This window comes from Meleagris gallopavo, chromosome 7 (assembly GCF_905368555.1).
Source record: "Meleagris gallopavo chromosome 7, MGAL_WU_HG_1.1, whole genome shotgun sequence".
NCBI classification, from domain to species: domain Eukaryota; kingdom Metazoa; phylum Chordata; class Aves; order Galliformes; family Phasianidae; genus Meleagris; species Meleagris gallopavo.
Window position 1 is genome coordinate 17,114,918 of NC_139410.1, and position 16,840 is coordinate 17,131,757.

The 16,840-nt window shown below is 42.1% G+C and overlaps 1 protein-coding gene across 4 annotated transcripts; it reads right to left on the minus strand.

Moving 5' to 3' along the window:
* Window positions 1–508: 508 nt before the first annotated feature.
* PDK1 (pyruvate dehydrogenase kinase 1) lies at window positions 509–12,788 on the minus strand. Of its 4 annotated transcripts, none has more exons than XM_085228815.1 (11): window positions 12,470–12,788; window positions 9,850–9,991; window positions 8,351–8,422; window positions 7,518–7,702; window positions 7,185–7,274; window positions 6,862–6,939; window positions 6,123–6,199; window positions 5,350–5,448; window positions 4,451–4,595; window positions 3,271–3,384; window positions 509–3,174 (listed from the first exon to the last, which is right to left on the minus strand). In XM_085228815.1, exons 1-11 carry the CDS (start codon window positions 12,585–12,587, stop codon window positions 3,008–3,010), a joined length of 1,287 nt encoding a protein of 428 aa, XP_085084941.1. In that variant the 5' UTR covers window positions 12,588–12,788; the 3' UTR covers window positions 509–3,007. The 4 variants fall into 4 exon arrangements, with proteins under 4 accessions (XP_085084941.1, XP_085084942.1, XP_085084944.1 ...); XM_085228816.1 differs by having other exon boundaries at window positions 4,485–4,595; window positions 12,470–12,773; XM_085228818.1 differs by having other exon boundaries at window positions 509–3,148; window positions 12,470–12,773.
* Between the last annotated feature and the right edge of the window lie 4,052 nt (window positions 12,789–16,840).

A 16,840-nucleotide genomic window follows, 5' to 3' on the forward strand; every position in this document is an offset into this window, starting at 1 on the left:
AGAAATCTTGAGAATGTAATTAACTTATTTACTTTGTCTCTTGTAGCTTTGAGTTTGTACTCCAAATTCAGACCTTGAACCAGGGAGGATCGCTGCCCTACTGATAAAGGGAACTAGAAGTACGGAATTATCAAATGCTTAGAATTGCACAACTGAAACTGTGCTTTCTGTTGTCCCGTCAAGGATGTCTATTTCTCAATTCAGTGCTTTCAGCCAGAGCAGGGAATACATCTGTGTGTTATCTCTTTTCTTTAAGTCTTCTGAGTTCAGTGCTGCACTCAGTGAAGAGCTTGTTTCTCAGGAAGACTAGTGGAAATGATGACTTGCTTGCATACAGGGCTGTTGCAGCCAACTCGGGGCTATAGCAGAGATGCTAAATTCACCTGGCACCCGAGCATAAGAACAGCTTATCGCAGACCACGGATTTCAACATCTGTGAGATGCTGAATAGGAAGTCTGTTTCTACAGAACTTGTTTAGTTATGAACAAAATCACCCAACCAAAAGTGTAATTTTAAAAACATTTTTAATGAATAAGTGTAGTGATTCTTTCAGAAAAATTAACACAAAGAAAGATTAATTTTACAGTGCAAGACTGAGCTCATTTTCATACAAAACTATTAATCTCAGCACTTTGATTGCTGAGCTAGCACACCACTTCACTGTAAACTGTGGTAATGATGACTGCAGTTACAGCAATGAAAATGTTAAACAAAAATATCACCTTCTGAACTTCTATATAAATCAAAACTAATTGATCAAACTCATGAGTAGGGTTAAATGCTGTAAAGCAATACACTGCTACATTTGTGTTTTTACCACAATCACTTGGGTGTTGGGTAAGGAGAGAGGAGTATAATTACAGGGCAAATCTTTCTAATAATCAGAATTCAATAGGTAGCTAGCTGAGAGCATGAAAGAGCTTTTATTTCAATACCACCATTCAATACCAATGTTTAAAGAACTTCACAGGGAAAAAGTGATTTTGTTTTTGATTCCCAGATATTACTAAAATTGCTCAATTTAGTTATTTAAATATTTAAAACTGCAAGAGAGCTAGAAGAATGTTCAGCTTCAGAGCTGTTTTTAAAAACTGTTGCTGTAACCTTAAGCTTTAGTTCAGCAAATAGCTGCAAACACTCCCTCTAACTTTTGTACAAGGCCCATTCTACAATATGTAGAATTTCTCACATTCATCCTCTTACAGGGTTGAAGAGAGCAGCTCTATCTTCCCCTCGTTTTAGCCATGCAGACTGAAAGAGATTTCAGTCATGAACTCATGTCCGTGTCAGAAAATAAAACAGGGACGTAAGTGTCCCCAAGCTTGAGTGGAGAGCAGCTAACTGTACTGTTCTAGTTAGGATTATTTAATCCTCCCTCCGAGTGTTAGTTTAACTACATATGTAGCCATTTTGTAACTTCCTCCTGTTAAAGTGACCCATGTTAGCTTGAAAAGAGTATAAAAGCATTTTATTGTTTTGCAAATTGACACTAGGGAGTAGCAGGTGATAATCTTTAGCCCGGCTCAGCTACAGCTAGAACAGCGTGACTGCAAGTTCTCATGTACCAGCTATGCCCTTCACTTGTGGTATCTCACCTTGTGCTCTGCACGGCACAAGTAACCTAGTAAAATTTAGGCTCACACTTTCTGAGAGCAATTATGCATGTCTGCTGCATGACTAAATTACAAGAGTATATGCAATGAGTTACCTGAGGGAAAAGGCTTAATTCTAAAGGTCTTTAACTGTTTCACTCCTAAAATGCTCAGGAATGATATAAAAATACAATACAGATGAGTTTGACTTCAACAAAGCTGGAATACTAGCCATTAAGAGAAGCTGAATCCCTTACTGAAAGACTGTGTACCTGAAATGTAATGGTTGGTCAATCCCCAGTGTTCTGACAGTTTGCCTTTGCCTGATGAACATGTTCTGCTTAGCTTATTTGCATTATAGTATGACCTCGAGCTACTAGATAAATGAAGCCAGAAGCCCACCACAACTACAAAGGTATTTTCAAAACCTGCTAATTCCACATATTTTAAAATACTCCTGAGAAAGTAGTTTCTATTATCCAATTAATAGAGATTCCCTACTAACAGTAACGTTTAAAAAATGTTTATTAAAAAATATTTTTAATTTACAGCTGTAACCTGACATACCTCAGAGTCTGAGATCTCACTAGGGCTAGAACACTGATACTGTGGTTTGATATTACCTATAGAAATATAAGCAAATGTAAGACAGCAAACCTTTACTGTACACAAGCAAACGCTACTTACTAATTCACAATAATCAAGGAAAGGTAAGTTTATCACACATTAAATATTCACATTACCACCAAAGAAATACTACTGATACCACTGACCTGAGATACATTATACCAGTGGTAGCAGCTAGAACTGACTTTTTTTTTAAACTATTATTCCTAAAGACCTATGTGTGGTTTCTAAAGCTGTGGAAAAAAATGTTTAGTGTATAGATAACATTTCTAACTTTGCAAAATTAGGCTTCAGCATATTTAAAATCAAGAAACAGAAAGCTCCATACAGGTGCAAAGGTACAGCAACAAGCTCCTTAATGTTTATTAAATGAATGATTCATTAATCTTCTAACACTGCATAATGGAAAAATACTCTGGCAAGCTTTTTCAATAGTTCCACTAAAAAAAATGTTGTAATCATATGACCTAATACATTTCTCAGTAGATATGAAATAGGTTACATTGGTCTCTATAAAACTTGAAAGTAATGCTCCCTTGATTTAACTACAGAACGTAGTCATTAATAGAAGGTGGAACAAATTAAGCATGACCTTTGTAAAAAGTATGAACAGCTTATTACTTTTTTTCTTAAATTCCAGGAAAGAAAGTAGTAGATTTAAGCTTTGTTATTCCCTTTAGAATGATTTTCACAGATCAAACGTGGCTCAGCATCTTGATATAAACCAGGGACTTTTAAATTCCCTTCACGTGACATACATACACCTTAGGAACTGTTGAGCAAAAAGCTATGTACTGCGAAAAGTAGTCATGTCCTTTGGCTCACTGCTTGGCACACACCAGTCATCTGCTTCATGGTTTGCTTTATAATGTTTCCAGGCTGCTTTATTGTACACAGGAAGTCTTTCGACTGATTCTGTTGATAAGGCCTGTAAATAGGTAAGACCACAACAAACTTTTTTTTTTTTTTAATGAAAAAATAACAGAACAAAGATTCACTAATAGTATTGATGATAAAATTAGAATGGTAAAGTGAAATGATATATCATACCTTTATGTAAATAACTGCATCTGTGCCATAACCTTCTAAAGAATACAGTTTCAGGTCTCCTTGGAAGTATTGTGCATACAGGCGTGATATGGGCAAGCCATAACCAAATCCAGCCTGATTCAGGAGAAAAAGTATATTTTTATTAACAGTATCAGTCAGTGGTTGGTTTTGGTAGCTTTTAATTTAAAAGGTAAACAGAGGGTCTAAGAGTAATGTTTGACAGTAAGAAATTCACCCCAGAAAGAGGAAAAAAACACTGTTAACCTGTGAGTACGAGGAGAAAACTGTTTTATTCCTTAGACAGACAGAGCTGCTAGATAACAGTTCTTGTATTTTAGTAGCTTTTTTCAAGAATAAACTGTATTGAGTGCCTTACAGCGCTGCTGATCTTAAGTGTTTCTTAAGTCAGGTATGTTTCATCATCAGTATACAGAAGAAGGTTCAAGAAGAAACTAATGAGAATTTATAGCTTGTGCTACAATTCTGTCAAGCCCTGTCTGTAGCAGTAGGATGCAGCCTGAATTGTTAAGCATATATGTATTTAATCTACTGTATTTGAGAAAGAATTTCTCTAAGAATACTACCCTGGTTTTATGTCAAGATCTGTTATCTAGTGAGTTGCACAGTCATCTAAGCGCAGAAAACTGTTAAAACTCCTTAACAAGTGCTACATTTTCAGTGCTACTATCAGAGAGAACAAATTCAAGAAAGCTGTTCAGAGCTTCTTACTGTATTTCACATGCATATGTTAAGTTCACATGAGACCATGAGGCTGAAGTAGATTCTTCATCTACCCCATCATATCTGTGTACTGTCATTCTTACTGGGGAATGGTACCACTGACTACATGGCACAGCTGAAACTATGGATTTGATTCAAAACTGATGCTATAGTGTTTTTTCCCCCTTTCTTCCAGTGATCATTAGAAGAATTCAGAGTCTTGCATTTGTATGCAGTATAGCTAGTTGTTCTGCTTGATGTAGTTAGTCTCTATGTTTGATACAGAAGAACAGAGTATTTACATTTAAATAGTTGTTAGTGATTTAGGATTTCATAAAATTACCAGATTTTTCAAGAAAATATTTGAATTAAGCTGTAACATCCAAATGGTCATACACATTGTATAAAACCAGTACTTCGTGACTTTGGCTGAATGGTTTCTTTTGTGATTATTACTCACATTCAAAATGACAAGGTATAAAAGATTCATATACCAAAGGTGTAGCTCGAGATGTCTCAACACGTGGACGCGGTGCTGTTGAATACATATAGTTGAATAGTCTGTCAATTTTCCTCATAGGAACACCTCCACCACGATCACTCATCTGGAACAAGAAGAAACACGTAGCATTATGTTCTTCAATGAGTTTTATAAAAGACAGCATCTCTCAAACAATGATCCAGAGAAAATTCAGGTAAAATATAATACAAAGTTGTCCCTAGAAAATGATGGTCTTCTTAAATTCCCACCTCTCAGCTATAGCAAGAAACAGATGAATTCTTCCCTATCATTCCTTATGTAAACCAACTGAATAAAACACCATCATTAAAAATATCCAGAATCTCTTGAAAGTTCTACTTAAATTTTGCGTTGCTTTTATCTTGTTCATAACTCTTTCGTCTGAAATTAATATTTATATCTACTGATTTCAACAAGTGACAGGTACTGTCATCACTTTTCATCTTTATTATTTAGAACTACTTCCAATGAAAGACAATATATTAAAACTCATTGCTGAAGGAGCAAGTCCAAAGAGTTGTTTTACTAGAGGCTTGTTAAACCTAAGCCAGTGCTTGCTACTGATCTTTGAAATCCAAATCAATGTCGTACATATGAAAAATATATTAGTCTGCAAAACCGTACTTCAGGCAGATTTAGTCGGCATGGAATATACAATGCTTATTTCTCTTTTTTGAGTTGTTTCACACCTTCAGTAGAGCATTTTGGCTTACAGAATGCTGCCATGACAGCTACAGAAAGATGCCGCTTTGTTTTCAGTCATGGTCATGTATAAGCTAGGCACGAGCAAAACAATAATCAAAATAACCTTTGATATAATAGTAACAAGAAGTAAGTACCTTAACAGTTAAATCCTCGTTTCCCAAGGTGACATGTACATGAATTGGAGGATAAATGCATCGATCAGCGTTATGTTCCATGGTGGCTCTCATTGCGTTCTGCAATTTTCAAGTATGAGAACTTAAAGGCTATTCTTACCTCTTAGTTTATTATTTTAAGACAAAGATCAATTTAGGAAAGTAAGTTAATTTTATTATGTATTTCAGAATTGGGACAAAAAATATAGTTTTAAAATAATTTTTTGAATACTTCTGGTTTATTCAGTATCAAGATTTGTATAATTTATTAGAATTACGCAGGTTAGAGTTATTAAAACTGTTTAGAATAAACATCTAAATGTTAAATTTGTAGAAATCTTTATAATGCGTTCTATATGCAATAGGACACAAAGATCCAAGAAATGTCTAGGATAGAAGTATCTCCTAGAAGAAATTTATATAGGGCCTGCTACAAATGTTAGAAGTGTCCCCAAAGTTACGAATATTATTCTCACTTGCTTTATTAACTCTATACACTTTAAGACCTTTTTTTTTGTCTACTCGAGATGTCAGTTTTCAGTTGTTAGGCAAAGGAGAAAGATAGTCACTTCCTATGCAGTTATTATTTGTCTAAATAGTACAGCTTTTAATTATTTTCCCACCATTAAAATGTTAAAAGCTTGCATTTGCAAAAATACTCTGCTATCTAGAATTGGTTCAGAAAGTCAAACAAATACAATCTTACTAAACAAACAAATTGTGTAAAAGAATTGTGTAATGGTAATTCAACAGACCTTGAAAAGTTCGAAAACCATGTGATAGAGGTGGGATGGTACATACACCACTTGCATGGGCTGTCCTGGTGATTTAACTGCAGAAAAAAAAAGTCTGAATATTTAAAAGGAAAACTGGGCAACCTCTATGTAGTAATTCAGCATGTATACATGTACTGTTAAGAGAATTTGCAAGAGAAAGAAAATTTAATAGAATGGCTTGGGTTAGATGGGACCTTGAAGGCCATCTAGTTTCAACCCCACTGCCACGTGCAGGGACACCTTCCACTAGATGGGAATGCCCAGAGTACACTGGCTTTTTCATTTACTTGTAGAAGCAACTTAGATTGTTTTCGTAGGTCTGTCTGAACTTGTACTAACTTGAGAAGCACTCTGGGAAGCAGTGTTAGAAAGGCTCTTTAGCATTCAGCAGGACTATGGGAAGGGCAGCAGACCTCTGAGGTCACAGGTATACAGTTGCAAATGTTTTCAAGTCACAAACAAGGGGCTCAAGTAATTTTTTAAAGTGACTTGACTATGTTGTATCTGACTGCAAGTATAAGTGTGTAATATGGAAAAGGGGAAGCCTTCTGTCAGGTTTTTTTTTTTAAAAAGTATGCAGTAGAGGACATAATATCCAAATGTATATTAGATTTCTACATATTAACTATATAAAAAGTGAAAAGAGAACATTTTACCAGCTAATTCAGAAGCAGCTATCATTACATTCAGGAAAGTGTCTCATCCCACATTCACTTACTATTCAACTCTTCAAGGACAAGTTCTGGAGAGCTCATGTAATATAAATCACAAAGACTCTTGGCACTTTCATAGCCGTCTGTAAGAAATAAATACACAGAAAGTTACATTTCCCCCTCTGGTTTTTCCTTTCCCCTTTACAGTTTGCAAAGAAGAAAACCATAATTGAAAACACTGTGCACTGCCAGTGAGACTTTGTATCTTCTCACAAAAATGTTTTCTAGGAGAAAACCCTTTAATTTAAATTTTTGTTCCAAGATGCATATTGGCTCTCAGACTCTGTTCATGCAAGTTTTCAGAATTCTTGTTCTTCTCTGGATTTACCTCTAATAACTCCAACAACATTGCAGCTAGGATCAATGCTTCCAATGTGTTTTGGATGAGCTGGATTAATTTTTCCACCAAACAGTAAAGCTGCCAAAAAAAGACAGTATTTTTTAATATCCAACATAATTTCTACAATTCTAGTTTATATCTTCATTTTTGCTAAACACAAATTTAAAGACAATCTGTAATTCTAATATTTACTGTATTTAAAAGACTCATTAATAAATATTTTTAAGAAGTGTTGAAGAAGTATTAAGCACTTAAAAATGAAGGGAAAATACTGATGTACTACAGGTACTGTGTCCCCCTCCCTTCAACAACAGCACTTACAGTGTTGATTAAGGAGCATTCTAATTGAAATGCGACTCATGTAGAAACGGTCTAAAAAATACTGCACATTCTGTGAGGTCACTGGATCAATGCCAAAGCTTTCCTTGTATTCTATTACTCCTTGAGCCATAGTAGGAATTACATCATTGTGCCGATTGCGTATTTTTATCACGGTATCTGTAAAACTAAAATTAATACGTTGTTAGGTGTTCATTTTCAAGTGAATTTAATCCTCTGGCAAACTAAGTATCTGCCCGTGAAAATGAAGACGGTTGTGTACAGAAGTACCACGGGTCTGCCTACTGCAGTGAGAAGACAGCCCAGTCCTTATAGCATATAAATAATTCCATGCAACTTGCACTCAGTCAATAATGGTGCCACCAGTGGTGATGATTTAAACACTTACTGTTTACTTACCATTATTTTATTGATTAATGCCAAAAGCAGAGAAAACTGTGCCAACCATGTTCATGCAAATCATCCCATGCCTGTCAAATGGTAGCTATGGTCAGCCAATAATCATGAAATCCAATCCACAGATGAAAAGTTCCATACAGCACTGACAATGTTGCAAAGAACTGGTAAAAATTTGGTTAAATTTAATGTATTCATAGCTTCCTCAGTGTAACAAAAAAAGCCCCAAGAGCAGAATGATATGGCATAAAAGTGCTTTGTTCCATGTTTGAGTGTTCCATCCTTCCAGGGGGTAAGGGATAACGTTACTGTGATTCTTACCTAGATAACTGAAGATAGCTGAAATTTCTTTAAGCCACTTTTTTTCCTGCCAGTCTTTATATATAACATTAGAATTGATATATATGACAGGTCCTTACCTGTGAATAGCCCCCAAATCTTCTGAACTTTTGTCTTTAAAGTCAAGGATCTCCTGAAGACTTTGGACATACCTTTAAATGAAAGAAACATGACACAGACCAGTGCTAATATACCTCCTTGGTTCCCTCTGGTTAGCAATACTCTAAGACTGGCCACATCTAAGTAATTTTGTTTGATATATCCCACAGATCTATCACCTGTGAATTTTGTTAGATATTTCTGAATGCATTCCTGATGTTTTCTTCCAAAATTTCCAGAGCAATGAATTCCACAATTTAATTAAAATGCATAATCAATCTTCCTTCCATTTTAAACCCACTGTCTGATCACCTATTTGCAGCCCTAGTTGGCTCCTGTTATTAGAAAATTTATCCAATTTATCCTTTTCATGATTTAAATATTTCTGCCATCTCCAAGCCAAAGAATTTCCCCATGCACAGAAACTGTTCCAGCCCTTTGATTATCCCTGCTGGACTTTTCTGTTCAGGATGGAGTGACGAAAACTGCATGTGATTCAGAGAAATAATGAACTAACATAGTGGTGCAGTTACATTCTCCTCTACCACACTGGTTACTTAGCTCCTAACACTATTTGCCTTCTTGTCCATAAACTGACATTCAGAAAAATATCCACAGCTGCACCAAAATTTTTGATTGTGAGTAAGCATAGAAGGGGAGGAGGTTGCTCTCTGCTTTGTATTTGTCCAAGTGGAATTAATTCTCCATTTTGTCAATATAATTTAGTACCACAAGAATTTAAGCTTTCATGTTTCTTTGAGAGCCTTCATCTACACTGACATCTCTTTTTATACTCAGTCACCAAATCAACCCTACTCATTCAATGGCAGACCGTTCTCCTAATGTTAAAATCCTTTTCCAGAACACTACGTGCCATTAGCAGTTGCCAAGCAATCCCTTTGTTTTACTTCCATCTAGCAAAAATTGATGCTTAAACTCCTTACTTAAAAGCAAATTTTACTTTTCAAAGGACAGTTTTTTAATTTTAATAGCCTTGTATTGATCCTGCTGTGCTCTGGTTTCGGGAGCTTTCTATTGTTTTTATTTTCTCCATCCTTACTCTCAGTCTGCAATAACCTGTCTTTTAGACAAGTTTCTATTCCCTTTTGCAAGCATTTTGTGCATTTAGACACTTCTGTTGGTTTCTCCAGCTAGCTTCTTCATTTTAGGTAAGTTCTCTATTAAGCACTGCTCTGGTGGATTTTTGTTATTACTGAATTCTCATACACGACAGTATGAATAGTTAATGATTTTTAATTCCCTTGTCAGTTATCTAATTGCTCCTGCAGGGTTTTTTTTTGTTTGTTTTTTCCCAAGTCTTCAAATTTAGTTTCTGTCCCATTGGGATATTTACTCATTCTATATAATGTTCATGTGAAGAGCACATTAAGTACTTCTTTCTGTAGAATTTAATGAGTTGCTTCTCCAGCTGTGTATATAAAGAAAGTTACCCTTGAAGGAATTAAGTAACACCTCTTACCAACTCTGCACCAGCTGAACTGAAGGTGTTCTGAGAAGATTGTCTGGAAGCAGGCTTATTTCCTTCATTATGTTTGCTAATCTTACAGGCAGCTCTTGTCGCAGAAACATAAATGAAGTCTTTTCACAGGCATTTTCAGATCCTGGGACCAAAAAAAAAAAAAAGAGTTTGACAACATTAAAGTCAGCATTTATGGTAAAGTGCTACACATACCCTTATGTTCTTGCCTAAGAGGCCTCTAGTTAGGTTTTAAAGTTGACTCAGACAGTCTGGTATGCCAATGTTTCTTTCAAGGCAGCAGTACACTTGGATTTAAAACTATTAACTCATAATGAAATCTACCAGCTCTGTAAAGATAAGGACAATCTTGAATATTTAAGAGTAACTACAGCAAGAACTGCTGGCCCCGTATCATTCAACTTTAAATAAGACTTCTATCTAATTAAATTGCTTGTTTCATGTGTAGCGAACATTGACTAACTACCACTGATGAAACGATACGTCATTCATGAAAAGCAAATGAAACCAGCATGGGAGGCTACTTGCTGGAGTCTGTCTACATGTCACTTATATACAGTTATTAAGTCAAGGCATAAATTCACTTCCACAACGCTTGTTTTACTAAGTCAGAAAGGAGGAGGGGGGAGGCAAAGAGGGTAAGAAATGCTGACATTTCAGCAATGCCGCATCAATGGTATCTAAGCTTAACTAGGTTGTGTACTGCTGTGAAGTACCTACCTCAGTTTTGGTGTGTCACAACGGGGAACTCCTAAGAATTATCTCTTTGGTGTTTTTGCTCAGTTCAGTCCTTCAATATGATAAGGGGAAGTTGGAGAAGAAGATGGCGCTTACTAGTACTACACAGTGTTTACATACAAGCTCTGCCCAGAAGCCTCATTCTTTTCCCTAGACAGGTTGCATTTCTGACATGACTGTTACTGGCCTTTCCCTATTCTCAGGTAAAAATTCCATGAACTAGTGCAATTGAAAGTATAAGAATGAAACCAAAATCTTTAATTGCCCCCACGCACTTGGCAAATGACATTCTGCAAAGTAGCTTTGCCTCTAGAGGTCACATCACAGTCCTGGGTCAAAATTAGAAGACAGCTTAAGGTAAACAAGATTTCAGTGAATGGGCAAATGGCTTTGTTTCCCCATGCAGTTACAATCTATCTATGCAAAGAACTGATGAGGCCCCTACAGAAAACACTGCGCAGATACAACCCAAGATACAACTGACGTGTAAAATTAAGACCAAAATTTGCTTACAGAATACTTCATTTACTAGACTGATTGAAACAAAAACGAGAAAAGCAGATTTTTAAAACAACAGTCTTCAAGATTACCTTATGTCAAGGTAATAATAGCAAGAAAGTGGCCTCCCTTTTGACATGGTAAATACCACACCTTGAAAATAAATAATGATATTAAGGCAAAAATGATCTTGTTGGTATTCTAGTAGTAAAACAATAGAGGTCAAAACTCACTTCGAATTGCAAGGTTCTTTGCTTAATAGAATAGCAGCAAAGACTACAGCGAGGTTCCTGTAAAAATCTGGAACGGTAAACATGGGTCCATTTTATTGTAATGTATGAACATTGAATGGCCAGATACAGCAAGAGGATACTTAAAAGAATCTGTTTAAATCTTCCTATGTAGGAAGTCTGGGGTTCCAGAGTTAGTTCTCGGTTATGTTTTACTTACAGAAATATAAAGATCAGTACAGCTGTTTACTAGTTATACGTTAACATACAGCTTATGACGCTGCTCTGCTTACAGAAACAGGACCTACTGCAGTATGGCTCAACACTGAGGACTGATGAAGGCCTTCCAGTATCACTTGCAGATCTTCCTCTGCACGGCCTTGGAAGCAGAGCAGCGCCTACAATAGATTCCTTTTCATTCCAAGTACTCCTCAACCCTGGGAGCGATATTTGCAGTTTTAGCATGGAGCATCAGTCAGACTGAGCATCCCGCTGCCAATTTATTCATTTTCAAGGCCAGATTCCCAGCCTGGCTCTTGGCGTTTGCTTTCTGCTCCCTCTCGCACACATTCCCAAGCACGCAGCCCTTGGTGTTTATGCCGGGGACAGGCACGTGACTGCAGAGCAGCCGCAATGGTTCCAGCCGCCCGCTCCGCCAGCGTTCCAGTTTCCTGCGCTCCGTAAAGCCCGCGTGCCGCCAGCTTTCAGCAGGCTTCACCAGCGTGTCTTTTCGGTCGCCGCGTTAGCAAGTACCAGCTGTCATCGGTACCAGCTGTCCCCAGCTCCTCCCCAGCGCTGCAGCTTGGCGGAACACCAAACCACCTCTGTGACAGCCGGATCTCGAGTTTCCAGCTGAATTTAAACCTTGCCTCACTTTTGTCTCTGGGTAAGGAGCCGTCTGGGCTCTGTTCTGGAGGAAGGAAGCAGAAGCCGAAGCCGGTTCTGCCACGAGGCCGGCGTTAAGCAGCGGCACGGAGCGCAGGAGCTGGCCGGGCCCGCCGTCCCGTGCCGAGCACCTCCCGCCCCGGGGCCGCAGGCGCGAGGCCCGCGGCTCCTCCACGCGCGCGAGAGGCGGCAGTCGGCCGCGCGAGGCCGTCTCGAGCTTCGGCCCCTCAGGGACACCTGGCGGGACTCACCGAAGTCCAGGAACTGCTTCATGGAGAGCGGCGAGGGGGAGAAGCGCGAGTAGAAGTCTACCTGCTGCGGGATGCTGCCCGGGGAGGCGCAGCGCAGCAGGGCGCGCAGCAGCCTCATGGTTCCTCCCGTGCGGCCCCGCTCGGCTCAGCCCGGCCCGGCCGCCATTTCCCGCCGCTCCCCCGGCCCCTGCCCGCACCGCGGCCTCCTCCGCCGCGCGGCCGGGGGAGGTGCCCGAGGCGGCGCGCGTCCTCCCGGCCCGGCCCCACGCAGCGGCGGCGGGGCGGAGGAGAGGGCGGCTCCGAGGAGAGGAGACCCCGCCCGGCGCTACCGAGGCGGCCGCCGATCTCCGTCCCGGCGAGAGGCGACGCTCGCTCCAGGAAAAGCCCGACCTCGGCAAGGTACGGCGGCTGCGCTCGGGAGGGCTGAGGGGCTGCGGGCGGGGCCGGGGGAACGGCGAGGGGGGAGAAGCGGGAAATGGCGGCAGGGCTGAGGGGCACCTCCTCGGACCCCACGGCGCGGGGAGGCAAGGAGCGGAGCGGCGCTGAGGGAAAGTGAGCTCTGGAGGTGCTGTGCTCCGATGGGGCAGAAACGAAGCCGGGATGCTGCGGCGGCGAGGTACGTGTGGTCGGGCGGCGATGCACGTGTAATCGGGAGGTACGCGCAGTGGGTCTGCCGACGGCTGTGAGGGCTCTCGTGCCGGCGCGTGTGAGGCAACGAGATGTGTTTGGTAGGTTCTTACTCTACTCAAGCGAAAACCTCGGAACATCGATGAAAAAGTCATTAGGAGTGATCGTGGGCGTTCTGACGCGTTTTCTGTGATGGGGGTGTTGAACCCTGCCGTTCCGCACGGCGCTCGGAGCGGTGCTGTGGTGGGTCTGGCCCCGCGCTGCTTGCTTTTATATGGATGCTTGTGGTTGTTCCTCATGAAATTAACCGCCAGACGCGGCCTGTTCTCCCCTGAACGTCCCTTTGGCTGTGCTGGGAACAGGCGGCCGAAGTCCCGTGCCAGCCCGGCAGTCGCTCTGCTGCTTCTGCCACGTTACCCTGCTCAGCGCGTCGCTGGTCCTGCAAGAGTGCTGAGGATGGCATCGTTACTTATGTGATGGTGGTGTTTCTTTTCGTTTTGGATGTAGCACTGAAGTGTAAAACGCATGCTGATTTGCTCCACCTCCAAAGGCAATTTTCTGAGCAGTAACATTAGGAGGAAGGACGGAGCTGGTTCAGGATTAAACTGATTTGTTTGTAGGCAGACTTGTACTTCTGTCTTTTCTTGAAATCTGGGTGCCTGGCTCTACTCTGACTAGCAGCAGTGGCTAACGGGGCAAGCCAACAACACTTCTGTCTCTGTACAAACACAGGTTAATGACACTGTGCTGCAGTGCTGCTTGTGGGCTGCTTACAGGAGATCATCCGCTTCTCAGTCTTAGAGCAGTTTGAGGCTCCTTCTTGGCTTCCATACTGCTGTTCTAAAGACTGGTTTATAATGGTCTCAGCTGTGAGCTAGTAGCAGTTTAAAGCAGTACCCACAGGCAGTAAATTGGGTGTTTGTAATTTGTTGCAGCTGCTCAAAATAATTCTGGGCTGGTTTCATCTTTTCCACCTGCATGCTAGTGCCCAGGTGTCAGCTTTTTCTTGGTCACTTTGGAACTGCTGACTGCATACCAATCCATGAAAACATGTTTTGTTAAATATCAGAGAATTCCCTGGGTTTGTTCAGCCCAGAGCAGAGGAGCTGAGGGAAGGTCTTATGGAGGCCTACATCTCCTTACAGGGGAGCAGAGTGATAGCAACAGGGCACGAGGGAATGACATGGAGCTGTCAGAGGGATCAGTGAGTGTTAGGAGAAGGTTCTTCACCATAGTTCAGTGAGCACAGAACAGGCAGCCCAGGGCAGTGGGCACAGCCGTGAGCTGCTGGAATTCAAGGAGCATTTGAACGCTGCTTTCAGACCTAGGGTTTGAATCTTGGATGTTCCTGTGTGGAGCCAGGATTTGGGCTCAGTGATCCTTAAGGATTCCTTCCAGCTCAGAATATTCTATAATGTCAGTTTTGAGCTTGAGTACAATTGCAGACATGATCCTTCTTGTTTTTGCGATCACTTCCCATGCCCACTGCCACAATCCTACCCCACTGGACTGGAAAATTCCACATTTTAAGACTATAAGCCTGAGAAAATAGAACAGTACAGTCTCCCAGGAGCTGTGTTCTTGTGTTGTGGTCTCTGGCCTATATTTGAAATCCATCATTGAGTTTCTTGCTTTGTAACTCAAACACATCTGCTGTTTGTAGTCAGGTTATCATAATGGAAAGATTGTGTTAAGGGGAGGAAAAAAAAAAACAAAACCATGAGCTTTAAACCCCTTGTCCTTAGATAACTGTCCTATTTCAAAATTGCGCGTATGTATTCTGTATCAGGAGGAGCCATCACCTCCCTCCAGGGCAGAGAGACCTTCTTAGGAAATTGCAGAGCTTGGGGTTGCCAGCCGCATCTAAACAAATGCTGGATTCTGTGCTGCTCCAAGCCATCTCCTTCTGTGGCTACTCATGCCTATTGCTGCTGCCTGGGCACATTTCCTGCAGCGGTGCTGGGCACTGACAGAGTGCTGAGCCCATCCAGCAGCTGGAGTGATGCCTGCCACAGGTGGGCTGGGAATTCTGTCTTGGCAGCCATCACAGTTCCTGCAGCTACGGAAACTCCTGGGGATGTGGAGGGGGCACCTCTGCTGCCCTACAGCTCCCCCCTAGCCTTGTGTGGCCAGGACTCAGCAAAGGCCAAGCCTGCAGTCTCCCCTGGGCTGCTGTGTGTCCTGGGCTGCTGGCTGGGCTGTCACCCCAGAGAGCAAAGTCATTTGGTGCTGGGAAGAACGAGAGGGGTCACAGTAGTCCCAGTGCACACTATTGTACCAAAAATGGAGACACACTTACTGATTTAGCTTTTTTATTACAATTATGATTTTGTATTGTCCTTTTAAATGGTTTATGGTCCAAACTTGTAAAAAAAAGTCTTGAAGGAACAACTGGAATGAGCCTTCATGCTGACTGCCAACCCTTCTTCCCATGCAAATCACGGTCCTTGCTTCTACATAAGAACAGCTGCATTTGGAGTTTCTCTGTCTCTAACTGGAGTGCCACGGGGCACTCAGGGCCATCAGATGGCCTTTTGCTCTTGTCCTGGCACAGCTCAGTGCACGCCAGTCCCAGTCCTGCCTACTTCCTTAGAGCTCACTTGGAGGCCTCATGGAGCTCAGGGCTGACCGCTGGACTCTTCCCATTGTCCCAGTGCAGCAGCTCAGAGGATAACAGTCCCAGTCCTGCCCTCTTCCTCAGAGCTCACCTAGAGGCTGCAGGGAACTCAGGGCCATCTGCTGGACTCCTCTTGTCCAGGCAGAGCTCAGAGGACCCAGTTCCAGTGCTGCCTTCTTCCTCAGGGCTCACCTTCCTCACAGCTCACAGCTGTCCACTGGTTTCTTCTTGTGCTCAGAGGACCCAGGCTCAGGCTTTCCCATTTCCTCAGAGCTCGGGAAAGAAGAGGAGAGAGGTCCTGGGGAAGGATGAGGAGGGAGGACGGGAAGGAAGAGTGATGGGGAGCAGCTGCTGGCGCAGGGGCTCTCTGGTGGATGGTCACATTTCAACACCAAGATGGAAATCGAGAGCCCCATGCACACCAATAGATGTAGCACCGTCTCCAAACATGCACGATGTTGTGGTGCCTGCTCCGCCCTGAGCGAGGTGGATCCACCTCCATTGGCTCATCCTCTGAAGGTGGGTCCACCTCCATGGGCTCAATGGTGTCGCCTGCAGGTGGACTGACATCCATCAGCCGACGCCTTCATGCACCATGTGCATGAAGAAGAGCAAGTGCTGGATTCTGCCTGTGGGATGGGGCAGCCCTGGGGCTCTGTGTACAGGCTGGGAGAGCAGGGGCTGGACAGCAGGCCTGCGGGAAGGGATCTGGGTGTTCTGGTTGGCAAAAGTTGCATCTGAGTCAGCAGTGTGCCCTGGCAGCCAGAGGAGCCAACCGCACCTGGGGCTGCATCAGAGCCAGCACTGGCGCTGGGCAAGGGAAGGGGTTGTCCTGCTCTGCTCTGCCTGCTGTGGCCTCCTGGTGCAGGTTGGGATGCCTTAGTAGAAGAAGGGCATGAAAGTATGAGAGGCTGTTCAAAGGAGTGCTACTTCCTCTAACCTATTCCAGTGTGATGCTAACTGGATTTCTGATGTGCTAATTTCTGTGAGTTCTTATGCAAAGGTGTTATTTCTGTTAGTTGGCATTTCTCTAGTCTCCTGCTCCTGCTTATTGGTATGCCTGCATGTAATACACCTGGTTTCATGATTTAAAGAGGATAGAGCGAAGTCGGTTTTAAGATAGTTGA